Genomic DNA, 18,602 nt, shown 5'->3' on the forward strand with positions numbered 1-18,602 from the left:
TTCACTGTCGCTAGGTCAAAATCTTGGAACTCCCTCCCAAGCAGCACCGAGGGTGTACCTGCAGCACATGGACTGCAGTGGTTCAAGAAGGCAACTCACCACCATCTTCCCAAGGGCAATTGGAGGTGGGCAATAAATGCAGGCCTAGCTAGCAACATCCACATCCTGTAAATGAGTAAAATAAAGGATTGAGAATGCAAGGGAACAGAATTGAAAAGAAGCAAATGTGATGTGAGAGAAACCCTTTTCACACAGTGGTTCGGGGTCTGGAATGCAGTGCCTGGATTGTGGTGCAGGCAGGTTCCATTAAGGCATTCAAGAGAGAATTTGGTGATAACTTGAATAGAGACAATATGCAGGATTACAGAGAAAAAGCAGAAGAATGGCATTAAGCCATAAATGCTCATTGGGAGAACCGGTGCAGACACGATGGGTCGAATGGCCTCCTTCTGCACAGTACGAATCCTGTGATTCTGTGTTAGTATGTCCAAGCAGATGTCAGTCAGTACAAAATCCCAGCTAAACATTTATAAACCCTCACAAACTGTCGGTAATAAACGAGGACACATTCTGTGGCCACAGAAGAGCTTCAACTGGAGCAAATTTGCAGGGGAAACTGGCAGATCTGTGCTTCGAACTAATTGCTGCAACTATTTTCCAGCATCGCTGTTTATAAAGTTGTCATTTTGCGTGATTTGTTTAGCAGCAGCGAGAAATGGTAGAACTTCAGCCAGCTTTTCAACGGGAGAATATTTACTGGCTCACAACATTTGTTTTAATTCATGTTGGCATCGCTGGCTGCGGACCAGCATTTGTTGCCCAAGGCTAGTTGCCTTAGAGAAACGCGTGCTCACTTTTTGAACAGGGGATAGCAGAAAGCGGGCTTTACGCAGCGTAATTCCATAGGACAATGTTTCACAGCGGTGTTACTTTTGAAAATGGATATGCATGCTGACAGTATGATGTATTAAACATGACCTAATTATGGACCAATGATCCAGGACCTGCTAATATTAATCAATAACGCCTTTTACATCTATAATCTCTACATATATCATATTCAATATTTCCCCTTTTACTGAGTTCAGAGTCCTTTTTTTGTGAAACTGCATTTATATCAATACAAACATGAGATTCTTTGTTTTACAGTCGCGACTACCTTCACTTATTCAAGGCACATTAAGAATATACTTGTCCAATTTAGCTCCAGCTATCAGATATTTTCGGATTGGTCTATCATTTAACACCAAAGACAGATAAAGTAATTGATATGGAGAGTAGGTCCACCGACTGGGCAATCTGGTAAAATTAATCAGCGATTATTCACAAAATCCATAAATTGGCTCGGTGTCCTTTCTTTGCCAAGATTCATTATATCGTCAGGCACACATTTAACATTCTGACTAGAATTGTGGTATATCGTGAAAAGCTTTGCTTACTACCATCCTGGACACGATGAAAGTAAAGCTTGGGTGTGACTTGCAGCACCCATCAGGTCACCATCCATCATTTTATCCGGGGATTAGCTTTACAAACTGACAGCTCAGACACTGCGAGGGGCGGGCGGGGGGTGCTCCCCAAAGAGTTAAAATTGATCGCCTATCTTGCTGTTCAGTCGGCGTAAAGCCAGGTACAATGAGACGCGTCTTCAAAATAGCAAAGCCAAGCACATTCAATACAAGCCAAGCCCATTGAGTGTGCGGATTGTTTATTGTATACACAACCTTCCCGGATTCGTAAATCCACTCCGAAACTCTTACAAGTGGGCAGAAGTTCCGGTTGGGAACAGTTCTCCCATTATTACTGCTTGAACTTCTGCGCATTGACAAGGCTGGGCAGAGGAAAAAAAAAACACCTTACGGAATAGTCTCTCCACCTTTCCTGGTTCGCTCCCCCGGTGTCTGGGGCGAATTGTTCTAAGCGCCTGAGTGAGTTCACAGCAACGCCTGTCACAGGGAGAATCTGGCCTTAGAAACCAAGGTGTGGAATTCACTGCGAGGCAGGAGTGATTGTGTTTACTGGCTGGGGGGGATGTAGCCGTGCTGAAGGGTGCAGAATTATAGAGAATGATTTTTAAACATCAAGCTGTACCTTGTGCAAACATATCTGCTGAATGCCATGAACTTATTTATTATGTTGATTTATGTTTTGTTTTTTTTCTGCAGATATGAACGCTTCGTCACACAGCCTGGACATATTTATACAACAATCCCACACCGGCTCACAACTGATCTGACGAAAGTCGGAATTTTAATTAGAGTCTGTTCGTCAATGAGCCCCTTTCCAGTTTGCAGCTCCGTGCTGATGATTCGGGAGTGCTTCTGAGACGTGAGCCTCGCGTTTATTCCTCTGCTTTCCATCTGTCTCTGTGCCTGGGTGTGCAGATTTCTCACCAGTGTGATACATTCCCCCCCCCCCCCTCCCCGCACACTACTTGAGCCATGGAGACCCCTCCGTCTTCAGATCTCCCCACCGCTTCCACCACCCAGACTGCCGGCGAGCCCCGGGACAGCGGGCAGGGGCCCCCCACCTCCTCCGGGCAGCACAAGGAAACCTTCAAGATGGACAAAGAGAACGAAATGAGAATTAGTGAGAGCGCGCAGTTCGGTGATATGGTGGAGAACAGAGGTGAGTGTGAGATCCGCAATTGCGATTAAGATGTGTGAGAGAGTGGGGAGCCAGAGGCTGGGTTAGACCCGAGTGCCGGCGAACTAACAGCAGCTGCAGCATAACCTTCACCCCAATGTTTATTGAGTGAGTTATCTGGGTATGAAAACTTTTAAACAGGCCACATGCCATTGTTACGCCACATTTACAGTTGACTTTAAGCAGAAAAGTACTTTTACCATCATTGTAGCCATTTAGGAAGTTTGATTATTAATTATTCACCAAGATTAAACGTTTTATGTATTTTAATGCGGCGATCGAGTTGTCCGCAGCACAGATACATTGACACGGGCAAAGGGAATTGTTATGAATTATTGAACACGTCAAGGACGAAGCTCCCAATAAAAAAATCCTTTAAGAATAAACTTACACCAGCAGCCCTGCAAGAATCCACTGGTCTCAATGGATTTGTGCTGCTGGTGTTAAGTGTATCATACATTTCAACTTGCATAATTCCTCCACTAATTTGGGATCGTGCCAGCCCCAGCAAACGCCACTTAGCCACACACATCATGTAAGACGATTCATTTCTTCGTGACCTTTTCTTCCAGGTTTGTTGGAAAGTAGCCAAAAGCTGAAACCCCACGAAGCCCAGAGCTACCGCAAGAAGGCGTTGTGGGTGTCCTGGGTCTCAATTGTCATCACCCTGTCCTTGGCTGTGGTCGCCTTCAGTGAGTACCCAAAAAGATATCACCCTCATCCTGCACTTTATTCTAACTCATCTACGCCTGGCAAAGGGCGTGCTCTTTAGAAAAAATTGTCCCCCCCCCCCCCCCCCCACTCCTCGCCCCCGTCTTTTAGAAGGGCTGCTCTTCATGAGTGAATGACCAAATCTTAGCAACAAAGAAAGTGAGGGGAATCGGTAAAGGCTAAAGAGATGAGGCATGTTCTGCAGCAGTGAGAAAAAAAATGTTTTCATTGCTCCCCAGGGTGTTTATCTTGTTTAAACTTCATTCAGTTAAATTGTTAGATGGGCCCAGAGCAGCAGTCACTGGGAAATGATGGCTGAGGTTTTTTTTAAGGTAATGCCTAATTCCGCGGCTACAACAATTTACGTGAAACAATCAGACTCTTCAAAACCTTGACTAAACAAAGAAGCAAATTCTATACACCAAGATGTCATTTCTTTTTAATGCAATTTTGGCTTCAAAATTAAGTAACAGCTGTAGTTTGTGGTTCGTGGGATAAATACAATAATACCATTCTTTGTGCCTTTATTAGCCAATGCAACACAAGGGAAAGACATATTGTAATCAATGGTGCAACCCTGCTATCTGATAGTTATTAATATAGTTTTCTGGGTATTTCATGAAAGGCACATTTTTCTCATGTGCTTTGGAAAAGAAGTCTCCAAATGCAGAGACATATACACAAATACAGAGACATGGAGCTCGGTTTCTGAGTGAGACCACGCACTTGCACCATCTGCACACTGAAGCTATATGACTGAGGTTGGAGTGGTTTAGGTTTTGGATTGAAGGCGGTGTATGTTGAACAGTTTCTTGCTTGCCCTGTAGATTATCCCCATGCCTGTGGGTAATTTGGTGGTGATGAAGTGCAGTATTGTAGCTAGGAAAATACAGAAGAGAATTGGTGCAATGACTCAGCCTTGCCTGGCCCCAATTTTCACTCAGACAGGGTTTACAGTGCTGAGGATCACAGCTTAAACTTCATCATGGAGTAACTGGAGGATGGGGCCAAATTTCTGAGGGTAGTTAAATTTGAGGATGATACTCCATAAGTCGCCACAGTTAATGGAGTCGAAGGTTTTTGTGTGTTTGAGAAAGGCCATGAGGTTTGTGTTGTTCCTTGCATTTTTCTTGAATTTGATCTTCTTCCAACCAGCCCCCACAGCAAAACGTACCTCCCACCCCACCACTGATTACAATCAACAGCGAGATCCTGGATAATTGGGAGCCTCCTTTTGATAAAGGCAGACATAAATGACAAAATTCATCAATACCTCCGGTGTGCCAGCTCAGTCTTTGGCTGACTGAAGAAAAGAGTATTTGAGGACCAGCATCGCAAAGTTGAGACTAACATCATGGTTTGCCAGGCAACAGTGATTCCCCCACACCACCCCCCCCCACCCCCCCCCATATGCTTCAGAGACTTGAAAAACCTACAGCAGGCACTTTAAAGCAATGCGGAAATGCCACCAGCTTTAGAATAGAATCATAGAATCCCTATAGTGCAGAAGGAGGTCATTCAGCCCATCGAGTCTGCACTGGCCACAATCCCACCCAAGCCCGATCCCCTTAACCCCATGTATTTACCCTGCCAGTCTCCCTGACACTAAGGGTCAATTTAACATGGCCAATCAACCTAGCCCGCACATCCTTAGATTGTGGGAGGAAACCAGGGCACCCAGAGGAAACCCACACAGACACGGGAAGAACTTGCAAACTCCACACAGACAGTGACCCCAAGCCAAGAATCGAACCCGGGTCCCTGGCGCACTTACCTTCACAAGGCCCTCCACATTTGGTGGCAAGAACCTCAATTCAACAGTCATGTGCTCTCCAAACTTGTCCAACATCCTAACACTAACCATTCAAAACCAGTTCCACTGGGCAAGGCATGTTGTTTGTATGCCTGACACCAAACTCTTGAGGCAATTGCTCTACTCTGAACTCAATCATGGCAGAAGACTCTCAGGAAGCAGAAGTGCCTTAGGAATGTACTGAAAGCATCCCTGAAGAGGTCAAGTACACTCGCTAGCTCATGGGTGACCTTATGTTGTGACCGACTAATATAGGAATGGCTCATTTGGGGAGCCATTGAACAAATCGAGAGACTTTATTAGTAAGATGCAGAGTCAAGGGCCGGAATTCTACTGCCCCGTTTGCCACGGGAATCAGAGTGGGCGAGGGGTGGATAATGGGAAGGTCCGCTGACCTCTGGCAGTACAGCTTCAGGATGAGCAAGGCTGTAAAATCCGCCCAAGGTGTTTGAGGCAGTGCACATACCTCCAAACAACCCACCACCCCAACCCTCATGCATCACCAGCCCCACATGTGGCAGAGTCTGCAGATCACACATTGGACTTAACAGCCTTCTCAGAACCCGAGTGTAAGCAAGTCATTCTCGATCCTGAGGGACTGCTTAAGATAGTTAGTATTGTGGTCTCTTTGCAGTTAAAAGTATTTCTGGTTTAATCCCAAAGGTGCATTTACCCAAGGGTCAATGAGGTCTGGATCAATTGATTTTGTTTTGCATCTTGGCTTTCGTTATGTAAATGCAGCATGAATCTAGTGTTCAGGCCAGACCGGACATCAGAAGGAAATGAGGAAGAATGATGGAAGTAGGGACTTCACTCTGCATCATTCATCCTTCATTTTCAATTTTCATCCCTGCTGGTTCAGCATTGGTGTAAAGCTGAAACCACTTTGGAGCAATACTCAACTCTGCGTGAATGCATTCTGAGTACTGGAAGAATAAGAATAACAAGCAATAACAGCAGAAGCCCTTTGCCAACAGGAATGGAACCAACAAGTCACCATTAAAAACCACTTGCTCATTACCAATCCCACAGGCTGCCCAATGGGCTTCAACCTACCATATCAAACAATGGGCACTTGGCAACTGTTTTCCCTCTGCCAAAGCCTTTGTGCAATAAATCGGCACAAGTGGGGCCTTGCAGGGAATCCGGACTGCAGCTATGATGCACCCACTCAATGACACATCGTTGAAGACTGTCCTCTGACAAAATCTTGTGCAGGGCTCAGGGAGCTCCATCTAGCCAGGCAATATAGAAACATAGAAAATAGGAACAGAAGTAAACCATTCGGCCCTTCGAGCCTGCTCTGCCATTCAGTATCATCATGGCTGATCTTGCAACTCAATAGCATGATCCCACCTTCCTCCTATATCCTGGTGATTACTGCAGACACTAAAAAAAATCTGGAAGAATCAGGGAGCAATATCTTTCCCTGGGTTGGTCAGTTTTGTTTGGTTTCAGCTGAGGCACTCTACCACTGAAATAAAAAAAATGTTACAATGATAAAACTATTCAGGCATCAGAAACAGCATTATTATTGCAATGTTAAACTATATTATAAAATGAAACAAAAAAGTATAATTATATATACAAACAAAATCATTTAAACTTGTGCTTGCACTGTCATCGCTCTTTTCATGTTATATACTTTCTTATTCTTGTCCTGTCCTGTTATTTTCACCTTAATTTAACTGTTTTTACCCAATGTATTGTTTTTCTAATTGATATTCTCAATTTCTGCCTGTATTGTTTTTCTAATTGATATTCTCAATTTCTGCCTGTATCCATTACTCAGTCATGGGTATTTGAGCAACTTTGTTTAGCATGGATTTTCCAGATTTCCCAGGAGTGATTGGTATATTTGAACGTCCATTGTTGGTTTCAGAGAATAGAGTAAATCAATCACTGAGATGCAATTAATGAGCTTTTTTTGAAGGTGATGCTGAATGACTAAATTCCTGAAAAGTCTAAATATGGGAACATTTCATCTGATAAACACATTTTTTTTTAACAGCAAATCTGGGATCTTGAAAAAATTTCATATCATTTCAAGCAACCATGTCCCATATTCATAAAACAGATGATCAGATTGACTCATTTCACAAGTATCATCTTTTATCAAAATTTTCAGTCAATTATTTGTCGAACTGCAACAACAACCCAATTTATTGTGGCATCTTTGATGTCGCTACTGTCCTAAGACACTTCCCAAGAAAATTTGACACTGAGCCATATAAGGAGACATTAGGACAGGTGATCAAAACCTTGGTTAAAGAGGCAGTCATGTCTTAAAGGGAGAGAGAGAGGTAGTGAGGCAAAGAAATTCAGATATTATTCCTAAGGGGAGAAGAGGGGTTGCTGGTGATGGTGAAGCATGAAGGGATTTGAAAACGAAGATGAGAATTTTAAAATTGCGATGCACAGAAGGCCTTAATTAGACAAGTGGAGAGATCTCAGAGAGTTGCAGGAATGGAAGAGGTTACAGAGCTAGTGCATTGTGTTACAATCAGGTTAACAGGAGTGAACTGACTCCTAAGTTGGCCATAACAGCGTTAGAATTTAAAAGGTAGGTGATATTGCCAATTTAATGGCTGGATTTTCCCATCCTACTGCAGTGAATGGAGATTTGGCTTGTCGCCAAATTCTCAATTTTCGCTGCAGCGGGAGCATTGCGTGAACAGGCAGTAAGATCATGCCCAGTATATAGTTGACTGTATATAGCTCGGTGCAAGAAATAAGCCAGCCAGGTTCCTTAAGTTAACAAGTAAAGAGTTAGTTTTATTGCCAGAACTCACTCAGGTAAAGATGCAGAAATTTTAACAAAATGTTTACAATGTACAGTTAAAATGATTAACCATTAATGCATAAAACTCTGAGGAGTATCCAATTTTAAAAACTTAGCCAAACAAGTAAAGTCAGAGAAAAAAAATCACAAATTGTCGGAGGCTTGTTTACAGCTGAAGGGTCCTTTTCCACAGTGGAGTATCAGTCTGCAATCATGGCTGGTTGAAGAAATCTTGGTTTGCAGCAATGAGGTCTTCTGGTGGGTTCTTCTAAATCGTAAGCAGCTTAACAGATGAGAGAAGTTTTAGAAGAAAGAGATAAAGTAAGGCTGCTGCCCCTGTGGCAGTCTCTCTAACTATTCAAAAATCCAGTATCTTTTTACACCCAAGAGCTGGATCATATGCCCCCTCTTTGAGAGCTCATTGACTTTTATGCTCCACCCCAAGATGGGGTCTGAAGCATGGGTGAGCTTAAAATTGAATGGACAGGATTCCCCCCTGGAAACTCACACATCCAAACCCAGATGCAATTTTGCCCCTTTGGCAGGGCCTCGAGTGGGAAACCACCCATTCACCTAATAATGCCCTTATGTGGCCACTTAATGGCCACCTAAGAGCCTTATCCCATCCAGCCTCAATTTTTATGCTGGTGGGAGTGAGTGAGGGAAGAGTGGGAAAGTGACATTTTCACTTTTCCCCATCTCGGGTGAGAGGGCTTCACTCTGAACACCGCCTCAGAATTGGGGCAACCCCCACCACCGGGACACTGGGGGTCTGGAACCCCTCCCCATTGGCCTACCTCCCGATGCCTTGATCGCCCCATTCCTGACTTCCTCCGGGCATCTCCTACCTTCCTGCCCCAGGATCCCCGGGACCTGCCTTATCAAAAGTCCTGGGACGTAATCCCAGGCAGAGCACTGCAGTACCGCTTCTGACCATTGCAGCACTGTGCCTGGCTGGGTTGAAAACTGCCTGCCAATCTGATTGGTTGACAGCTCACACAGGCAGGACTTCCTCCTAAGGGCTGATGGAAGTCCTGTCCACTGCCAATCAATGCTCAAATGAAAGTAAATGGCAGTGGAACTCAAATAATTGGCAGTTGCCCGTTAAGCACCAACTTGGCGTGGCAAATGCCAAACACACATCATCCCTAACATTCTACCCTTGGTGTCTCCACAAGAGTAGCTTGTGCCCTTCAAAAATGCAACATAGCAGCTGCTGTAAACCAGTGTCCTCTGTTTAGGAAAAGTGTTTGTTTCAACAAAGTTCAATACATATGAGTGTCTAGCCAATGACATTGTAAAGTGATATTTGTCCAGCTGATGACATTATGAATTAATATTTCATAACTGTCAGTACTGCATGTAAGAAGCATATTGCCTTTTCATGTTATACATTGAATATATTGAATTGACCATGATTACTACTGCTGTTATACTGAGAACATGGTGGCGTACATCTCTATAAAATATATGAATAAATCATCTGAGAAAATATTGCTTAGCTTGTACTTGTTCAGGAAATCTGATTAACCGAGTGCAATGCAGAAAATGCACTGTTTCCTTAATGTTCAATGGTAAATATTTTTTTTAAAGTTTGATGATCCAACAGAAGCAAGACTGGTTAGGCCCCAATTTGTTTCTGAAAAGTGCAAATCAAAATCTAGATATTCAAATTTCATTCAATTAAACGTGAAGTAAAGAGCGTTTTTTAAACTATTATTAAAATTCAGGTATTCATGATGCAAAGAGATGTATTTATCTGTGAAATCATAGAATCCCTACAGTTCAGAAGGAGGCCATTTGGCTTATCAACTCTGTGCCAACCACAATCCCACCCAGGCCCTTTTCCTGTAACCCCGTGCATTTACCCTGCAAATCCCTCTAACACTAGGGTCAATTTCAGCATGGCCAATTAAACTAACCCTGACATCTTTGGACAGTGGGAGGAAACCAGAGGAAATCCACACAGACACGAGGAGAACGTGCAAACTCTACACAGACAGTGACCCGAGGCCAGAATTGAACTTGCAACCCTAGTCTTGTGAGGCAGCAGTGCTAACCACTGTGCCGCCATGCTGACAGCAAAATAGGCATTGTAAATGCAAAGACTACAGAGAGAATTCAGCATAAAATAGGCAGGCCAGTTTCCAGGGCTCCATTTTTTGAAAATAACGAGCTTTATAAAGCCCAAGGCTTAAGCAATACCTGCAACAGTCTGTGCCACAAGCTGGTTATTCTAATGTTTTAATTAATAACTGGCATTTATCTGGTGCCTTCATTCACAGGGGAACAAGGAAATGGAAAATGAATGTTTTTGTGGTATTTAAGAGGTGACTGAAGGCTTGCTTTCAATCGCACTTTTAAAGTTGCAAAGAGTAAAGAGAGGCACAGAGATGTTTAAGGAGGAAATTCCACATCGTAGGGCTAAGATCCCAATGATTTTGTCACTAATGGAGCAGAGGTGTGAAGGGTATACAGAAAACAGGTTAGAGTTAGAAGGAGGGGATGACAGGCCATGTAAAACAAGAAAATGCAGGATAGCATAGCATGTTGGTATTTATAGAGAATGGAATTCCAGGAGTTTATGGAGTGTGACCACTGAAAAGCAGTGCAGGGGCATTGGCAAAATCAGATTTAGAGGTTAGGTAAATATCAAAGGGTTTAGCTAGTGGCAGGGGTGAGGTGGGGTGGGAGCAAGAAATATTGACAAGGCCTTTGTGATAAACGAGATGTGAAGTTTGAAACACCGAGAACATAGCAACTGCATGTATTACAGATGGCACTCGCTCCTGCAACAGGTCTTATGCCACAGAGTGAGCTATGAGGAGATTCATGCTCTCTAGTCAGGCTGTGCTTGTTGTGCCATCTTAACCACAAAGGGATCAGCCAATTGCAATACATTGTTGATGTCAGTTAAATGCAGCACTATACAGAATGCGTAAGGTTCACCTTTTGGTACATGCAAAGAACTGTGCTTGACCAGGATTTGTGCCAAAAATACACATTGATGAGCCATCTTAGCTGCATTGCTTTTATAGAGATGTTTTGTACCATTGTTGTGAAAAGACCAATTAAGGTGCATCTATTCCATCAATTTGTATCTGATCATATTGCAAGATGAAAATTGGTAGATCCTCAATCAACATAGGCACAATGCATACAAGCAGTTAAATGACTTATTTCGACAGCGCTGTAATAGAGATGTTGAGGGATATGCATCTGTTTCATTGTGGATGATGTGATCCTTAGTCAGTCATTATGGATTCTCTTGTTCAAAGCTATGGTTATAAAAATGATTGGGAATGTGGTATTAAAGTTTATTTATTAGTGTCACAAGTAGGCTTACATTAACACTGCAATGAAGTTACTGTGAAAATCCCCTAGTCGTCACACTCCGGCACCTGTTCAGGTACACTGAGGGAGAATTTAGCATGGCCAATGCACCTAACCAGCACATCTTTCGGACTGCGGGAGGAAACCGGAGCACCCGGAGGAAACCCACACAGATGTGGGGAGAACGCGCAGATTCTGCACAGACAGTGACCCAAGCCAGGAATTGAACCCAGCTCCTTGGTGCTGTGAGGCAGCAGTGCCAACCACTGTGCCACCATGCTGCAGACGGTATATTGGGCTAGACAGTGGCATTTTCAGCTTATAAGATATTAATACCCTTTTTTGCCCCAAAGGTCTATACATGGCATTGTCCAATTTCTCATACATGCTGCTCCATCAGCAACATCATATGAAAGCACAGCATGGAGTTTGCACATTCTCCTCTTGTCTGCGTGGGTTTCCTCCGGGTGCTCCGGTTTCCTCCCACAGTCCAAAGATGTGCAGGTTAGGTTGATTGGCCAGGTTATAAATTGCCCCTTAGAGTCCTGGGATGCGTAGGTTAGAGGGATTAGCGGGTAAATATGTGGGGGTAGGGCCTGCGTGGGATTGTGGTCGGTGCAGACTCGATGGGCCGAATGGCCTCCTTCTGCACTGTAGGGTTTCTATGATTCTATGATTAGTTTTTACAGGAGCACTGATGACACCCAGCTCTACCTGACCACCATCTCTTTTGACTACTCCATTTTTGTTAATTTGTCAGACTCCTTATCCAACATCCGCTCCAAATTCCATTCCCGAGCTACCAACCCCATTCCAGGCAACAGTCTGCGATTAAGGCAGTCTGTCTGCAACCTTGGTGTCACATTTGACTCCAAGATGAGCATCCAACCACATACTCAGGCCAGGCAACTTATTTCCACCTCCGTAACGCCGCCTAACCTCTGTTCTGTCTCGTCTCTTCTGCTTCTGAAACTCTCAATCATATTTTGCTTCCTCTAGACTTGACTTTCCTAATGCACTTCTGGCTGGTCTCCTACATTGTACATTTTGTAAAATTGAGGCCATACAAATCTTTGCTGCCCATGTCTTAATTTGCACATAGTTCCAGTCCCCTATTTGGCCTGTGCACACTGATCTACATTGGCTTCCAGTCAAGCAATGTCTTGATTTTAAAATTCTCATCCTTGTTTCAAATCCCTCTATGGCCTTGTCTTTCTATGTCTCAGTAACCACCTCCAGCCCTATAACGATCCAAAGTATCTCAGCTTCTCTAATTCTAGCCTCTTGTACATCCTTGATTTTAATCACTGCACTATTGTTATTTGCACTCTCAGCTGCCTAAGTCCCAATCTCTGGAACACCCTCAATACTATCCTCTCCGGCTCTCAACCTCACTTACCACCTTTAAGGCACTTCATAAAAACCTACCTCTCTGACCAAGCTTATGGTCAAGTCATCTCTTCCAATGGCCAGAATTTTACAGCTGTTCACACAGATCTTCCAGTCCTGCTGACGGCGCACCCCTGCATAGGTTTCCTTCTGTGGCTCAGTGTCATACTTTATTTAATAATGCTTTTGTGATGCGCCTTGGGACACTGTTATTACATCAAAGGTACAAAAGAAAAATAAGTTGTTACTGCTTTAAGACTATTCCATATAAGAAATCTGCTTGTAGCTGGTTCCCAAATTGTTCTGCCATCTGTGCAATGTTACTGGAGGTGCCAATATATAATAATTAATAAGTGGCCTTTGGGAGTCTGTGGAAATGTGTTTCTCTGCAAAGGATGATTTTTATACCATAGCAAATCCTGTGGATGCTGGAATCAGAAACAATATGCTGGAAAAACCCAACAGGTCTGGTAGCATATGTGGAGAGAGAAACTGGTTAATGTTTTGAGAATGTGTGACTCTTCGTCAGAGCTAAGGGGAGGGAGAAATGTGAATGATTATATACTGTGCAAGAGGGGTGCAATAGGTGGAGCAAAGTAGAAGGCCAGTGATGGGTGGGTGCTAGGAGAGATTGCAACAAAGATGTGTAGGTCATGAGACAGAGGAAGCGTTACTGGCAGGGGGAGGTATAGTAGTTGTATAAAGGTAAGATATTGGAATGCATTAATGGGAGAAAAAAGGTCAGTGCTCAGTGAAAGCATAACTTAAGAACAGGTGACTGGTGGCCCAGTGGGGGAGAAGGGCTTTTGCAGTTGAGACAAAAAACAATGTCTCTGAAGAGTCTCTCCACAGGTACCACCAGACCTGCTGAGTTTTTCCAGAATTTTCTGATTGTTATATCAGTCTGTGCACTTTGACATTGAAAGAAGGAATGAAAAATAATGAGTGGGATACTCCGATCCAATCTGTTCCCACCCCACATTTGGTTTTCCTGCCAAAACCCCATTCACTGTGGAGGCACTGGAGAATCCCGGTGAATTTGTTATATGAAGTAAAGTTTAGGTCCTATTATGATTATAGATTTTTGTTTGTAATAGTGTTTACCAAACGTACTACAAAATCTGAACTTTAGTTCATTGCAACTGATGTTGTTTGGTGACAACTTTTGTGACTTGTCAAACAATAATCTTACAGGAACTTTGTTCACTTTCTTATTTGAGTATTTCAAGGACAGGTGAAAATATGTTTTTAATTACAAAGTGTGTGAAATGTACTCATTTCATTCCTTAGCTGCATGAAATAACTTTGTCACTTCATTGCTAAATTTTGCCATGAAGGCCAAACTTAACTAACAACTGCTTGTGGTTTGTTAATACAAAGTCACAATCAGACTTGGAGGGAAAATAACAACTTCTTGGAGATGAAAGGCTATCTCCTGTTCTTTATTTGATTACTACATTACTTTGAACAAAAGCTACTAGTAATAGTTAGCATGACCAAATTTACTTGCTCTTGAGAGTTTCTCCGAGGGTTCTGGCATTCCTTCATGCAGGAGAAGTAAATGAGAAAGAAGCATTTTATCACATGCTCAAAATGTCTCAAAATCTTATATAACCGATAAATTACTTCTGAATTGTAGTTACTTATAACTTTATAGACAAACACAGCAATCAATTTGCAAACAATATGATCCGACAAATGGCAATGGATGAATGACCAGATAATGTGTTCTGGTGGTATTGATTAAGGTGTGGATATTCACCAAGAGAAATTCCAACACTCTTCTAAAAAGTGTCATTGCCATTGGATCTTTTATGTCTATCTTTTCAAAGTAAAGGTTCATTTATTAGTCACAAGTGAGGCTTACATTAACACTGTAATGAAGTTACTGTGGAATTCCCCTAGTCGCCACACTTCAGTGCTTGTTTGGGTCAATGCACTTAACCAGCACGTCTTTCAGACTGTGTGAGAAAACCAGAGCACCTGGAGAAAACCCACGCAGACATGGGGAGAACGTGCAGTCTCCGCACAGGCATTGACCCAAGCTGGGAATCGAACCCAGGTCCCTGGCGCTGTGAGGCAGCAGTGCTAGCCACTGTGCCACCATGCCATCCTCTGTGCAAAAACATGGGATCTTGGCTGAACATCTCAATAAAAGATGTCACCTCCACCAAGGGGACACTACTTGAGTCCTGTAATGTCATTTTAGGTTATTTGCTTAAATTCAAATGGGAGCTAAAACCACAATGTTCAGATTGAGGAAAGAGTCAAACTGACACTGACAGAAAGGGCTGTACCAAATTTCTGATTCGTGTTGCATTTCCACACTAACTAAAATGTTAGTGAGAGGTGCATTATGAAATGCCTTGAGAGACACACGGGCTGGAATCTTCCGGCTGTTCACATCTGTGGGATCTTTTGGTCCCGCAATGGCACACCCCCGCTGTAGGTTTCCTGGCATCATGGGGTGCAGTCAATGCAAAATCCATTGACAGTGGCGGGACCAGAAGATCCTGCCATTGAAGAATGGTGCGCCACGTCCCATTGCAAGAAAGATCTGGGGGAAGGCCAGAAAATCCCCCCCCATGATTTTTGAGAACCGAATTTCAAATAAAGTTAGATCCATTGCAATTCACTTGCAGTAAAGGCATTAAATGAATTTAAAAAAGCAACCTGCATTTATATAGTGCATCTAATGTGGAATAATGTCCTAAGGTGCTTCATAGAAGCATAATCAGGTAAAAATTATTTACAAATTAAACAAGTTTAACCAGATGAAATTGTGGCTGTGTGACAGACAAGAATAAATGGAAAGCCTGTGCTAGGGTGGAAGGCAAGGTGATTAAAAGATAAAATGGATAAATATGCAAAGCAATACGTGGTGGTAATGTGACAAGTGAGGAAACAAAAGATAGGTCAAGAGCTGGGCCTTGTCAGTGTACATGTGGACCCTGTTGCATGTCTTTGGATGATGTCATCAAGGGACAGCACGCAATAAGGAAGAAGAGGGTATATATATCTCACTGTCAACATTCTTTTAAATGTGACCCTCATAAGCTCATAAAAACTGTACCTGCTGTGAGTAAAATATTGCCCGGGATTCTCCAACTTCGCTCCGGATTAGGATTGTCCGGTCCCGCTGCTGTGACTGAAGATTTGACTGAGCGCCAAATTCTCGCTGGCAGCAGTGGCGGGGGGTTTGACATCAGAGAATCCTGGCCATTATCTTTTTTTATCTGACCGTAACAACTTTTCCTTGCCAAGCAAAAAGCAGTTTTATGTCCGCAAGTAATTTGATTTATTATTGTCACATCTTAGAATCTTAGAAACCCTACAGCACAGAAAGAGGCCATTCGGCCCATCGAGTCTGCACCGACCACGATCCCACCCAGGCCCTACCACCATATCCCTACATATTTACCCACTACTCCCTCTAACCTACGAACACTAAGGGCAATTTTAGCATGGCCAATCAACCTAACCCGCACATCTTTGGACTATGGGAGGAAACCGGAGCACCCGGAGGAAACCCACACAGACACGAGGAGAATGTGCAAACTCCACACAGACAGTGACCCAAGCCGGGAATCGAACCCAGGTCCCTAGAGCTGTGAAGCAGCAGTGCTAACCACTGTGCTACCGTGCCACCCTGGTATTGGTATATAGTGAAAAGTATTGTTTCTTGCGCACAATACAGACAAAGCATACTGTTCATAGAGAAGGAAAGGAGAGAGTGCAGAATTTAGTGTTACAGTCATAGCTAGGGTATCGAGAAAGATCAACTTAATGCGAAGTAGGTTCGTTCAGAAGTCTGATGGCAACAGGGAAGAAACTGTTCTTGAGTCAGTTGGTATGTGTTCTCAGACTTTTGATTCTTTTTCCCAACAGAAGAAGGTGGAAGAGAGAATATCCGGGGTGTGTGGGGTCTTTAATTACGCTGGCTGCTTTTCTGAGGCAGCGGGAAGCGTAGACAGTGTCAATGGGTGGAGACTGGTTTGAGTGATGGATTGGGCTTCGTTCACGACCCTTTGCAGTTTCTTACAGTCTTGGATAGAGCAGGAGCCATACCAAGCTGTGATATAACCAGAAAGAATGCTTTCTATGGTGCACCCATAAAGGTTGATGAGAGTCATAGTGGACATACCAAATTTCCTTAGTCTTCTGAGAAAGTAGAGGCGTTGGTGGGCTTTCTTAACTATAGTGTCGGCATGGGGGGACCAGGACAGGTTGCTGAATACTAGTCTTCATTTGGAGAAATATGTATTTTCAGATTAACATTAAAAACAGACGTTTTAGGGTAGAACGTGGAATTCGTTGCATCCATTTTATGTCCAAGAGTCAATATCAAGGCCCAAAGATGCCAGGAAGAAGTCAACCCTATGCTACAAGCCCTGATGTTGTTAGGGCTCAATGTCTTTGTTGTGTCCAGTGCACTCACACTATGGGCTTAGAGGATTTCTGGAGGAGGCTGAGAAGGATCATCCGGTCCACACTTCTGGATAAAGGTTGTTATGTTTATATTAACAGGACTAACCTCCTTGTACTGGATTTAGACAGTTTGAAAAAATTGTACTGCACTTGGTATTCAGCCAAAACCTTATCCCAGATCCATTCCTTGATCTCCTTGTGTAATGTAACACTGTAGTGATGCTTATTGCTCCAGCATTGCGACTTTTATGATTTGTTAGATTGATGTAACATAAATATGTATTTTCCTCTTCAAATGCTTGCTAATTGTACAACTTACCCTTTATAATTTTTAAATATGTCAATTCTGAGAGTTGAATATGCTTAACATTTCATCCTTAATTATTGGATTGATTGGCACCGTTTTAATCTACAGAACCTCTACTAATAACGTAGAACACCAGGTACAGCTGCTAAAGAGAAACTGCATATTAAATAGCCATTGAACAGATTTGGTCTTTAAAAATGTCTTAAAGAAAAAATAACTTGCAACTTACTTTTCCATGTGTGAATTATTTGCATCTTTCTTCAGATGCACCTTTTAATACACTTTGCCCCTCATTGACACTTGCCTACTTCTGGACATCAGTTGGTATTGCTGTGTGAAAGTATTTTTAGACACCATCCTCATAATTTACCATTGTGAGGAAGCACTTGACTCCCATTTAATGCCTGTGCACTCAACAAATAGGTAGAACAGAGTGAAGTCGACCTTACCATGCTGTTGTTGTGACATGCTTGTACTTTTAGAAATACTATAATATGGCACTGAATAGTAGATTCATATAAGGCTAGAGAAGGTGTCAAGATGACAAGTAACAAACTGAATAACAAACTGGTTACAAAACAGAGACTAGTGGTTAGATTTAATTAATTAGGCTGCAGGAATGTTGGCAGTTGCATTCCACTGGAACTGGCACTTGTACAACTGTTGCTCATAAGTTAGATCAATTATTTAGATTCAGAAAGCAGATGTACTACATCGAGATTTGCGGATAACACCAAATGGGGTTGGTGGTTGCACGTGGGGGATGGTGGTGCATAGATAATACTGAGGAAGATTCCAGCAAAAATAACTAATTATAAAGGATTATTGAACACTCGTGTTAACATGACATAATGCAAGAAGATGTGAACAAGCTTGCAGAATGGGCATGTACACGACAAATGAATTTTAATGTAAGTGTGAGCTGGTGCCTTTTAGTGGGAGTCTAAATGGAATAGAGATTTAGGGGTACAGATGCCTCCCTAAGTCATTAAAAGGTTTGGACAGTGCTGTCAAAGGAGCCTTAATGCAGCATGGAGGCGCAGTGGTTAGCACTGCTGCCTCACAGCGCCAAGGACCTGGGTTCAATTCTGGCCTTGGGTGACTGCCTGTGTGGAGATTGCACGTTCTCCCTGTGTCTGTGTTTCCTCCGGGTGCTCTGGTTTCCTCCCACAGTCCAAAGATGTGCAGGTTGG

General features: G+C 43.0%; 1 protein-coding gene across 1 annotated transcript in view; it reads left to right on the forward strand.

Annotated features, from left to right (window-relative positions):
- The first annotated feature begins 2,306 nt into the window (after window positions 1-2,306).
- Window positions 2,307-18,602, forward strand: part of tmem163a (transmembrane protein 163a) — a 185,536-nt gene continuing 169,240 nt past the window's right edge. The window contains exons 1-2 of the mRNA XM_078229162.1: window positions 2,307-2,628; window positions 3,219-3,338. Coding sequence (XP_078085288.1) covers window positions 2,442-2,628; window positions 3,219-3,338 — 307 coding nt within the window. The 5' untranslated portion in view covers window positions 2,307-2,441. The remainder of the gene's footprint in view (window positions 2,629-3,218; window positions 3,339-18,602) is intronic.

The sequence above is a fragment of the Mustelus asterias genome, chromosome 14 (assembly GCF_964213995.1).
Source record: "Mustelus asterias chromosome 14, sMusAst1.hap1.1, whole genome shotgun sequence".
In the NCBI taxonomy this organism is placed as follows: Eukaryota; Metazoa; Chordata; class Chondrichthyes; order Carcharhiniformes; family Triakidae; genus Mustelus; species Mustelus asterias.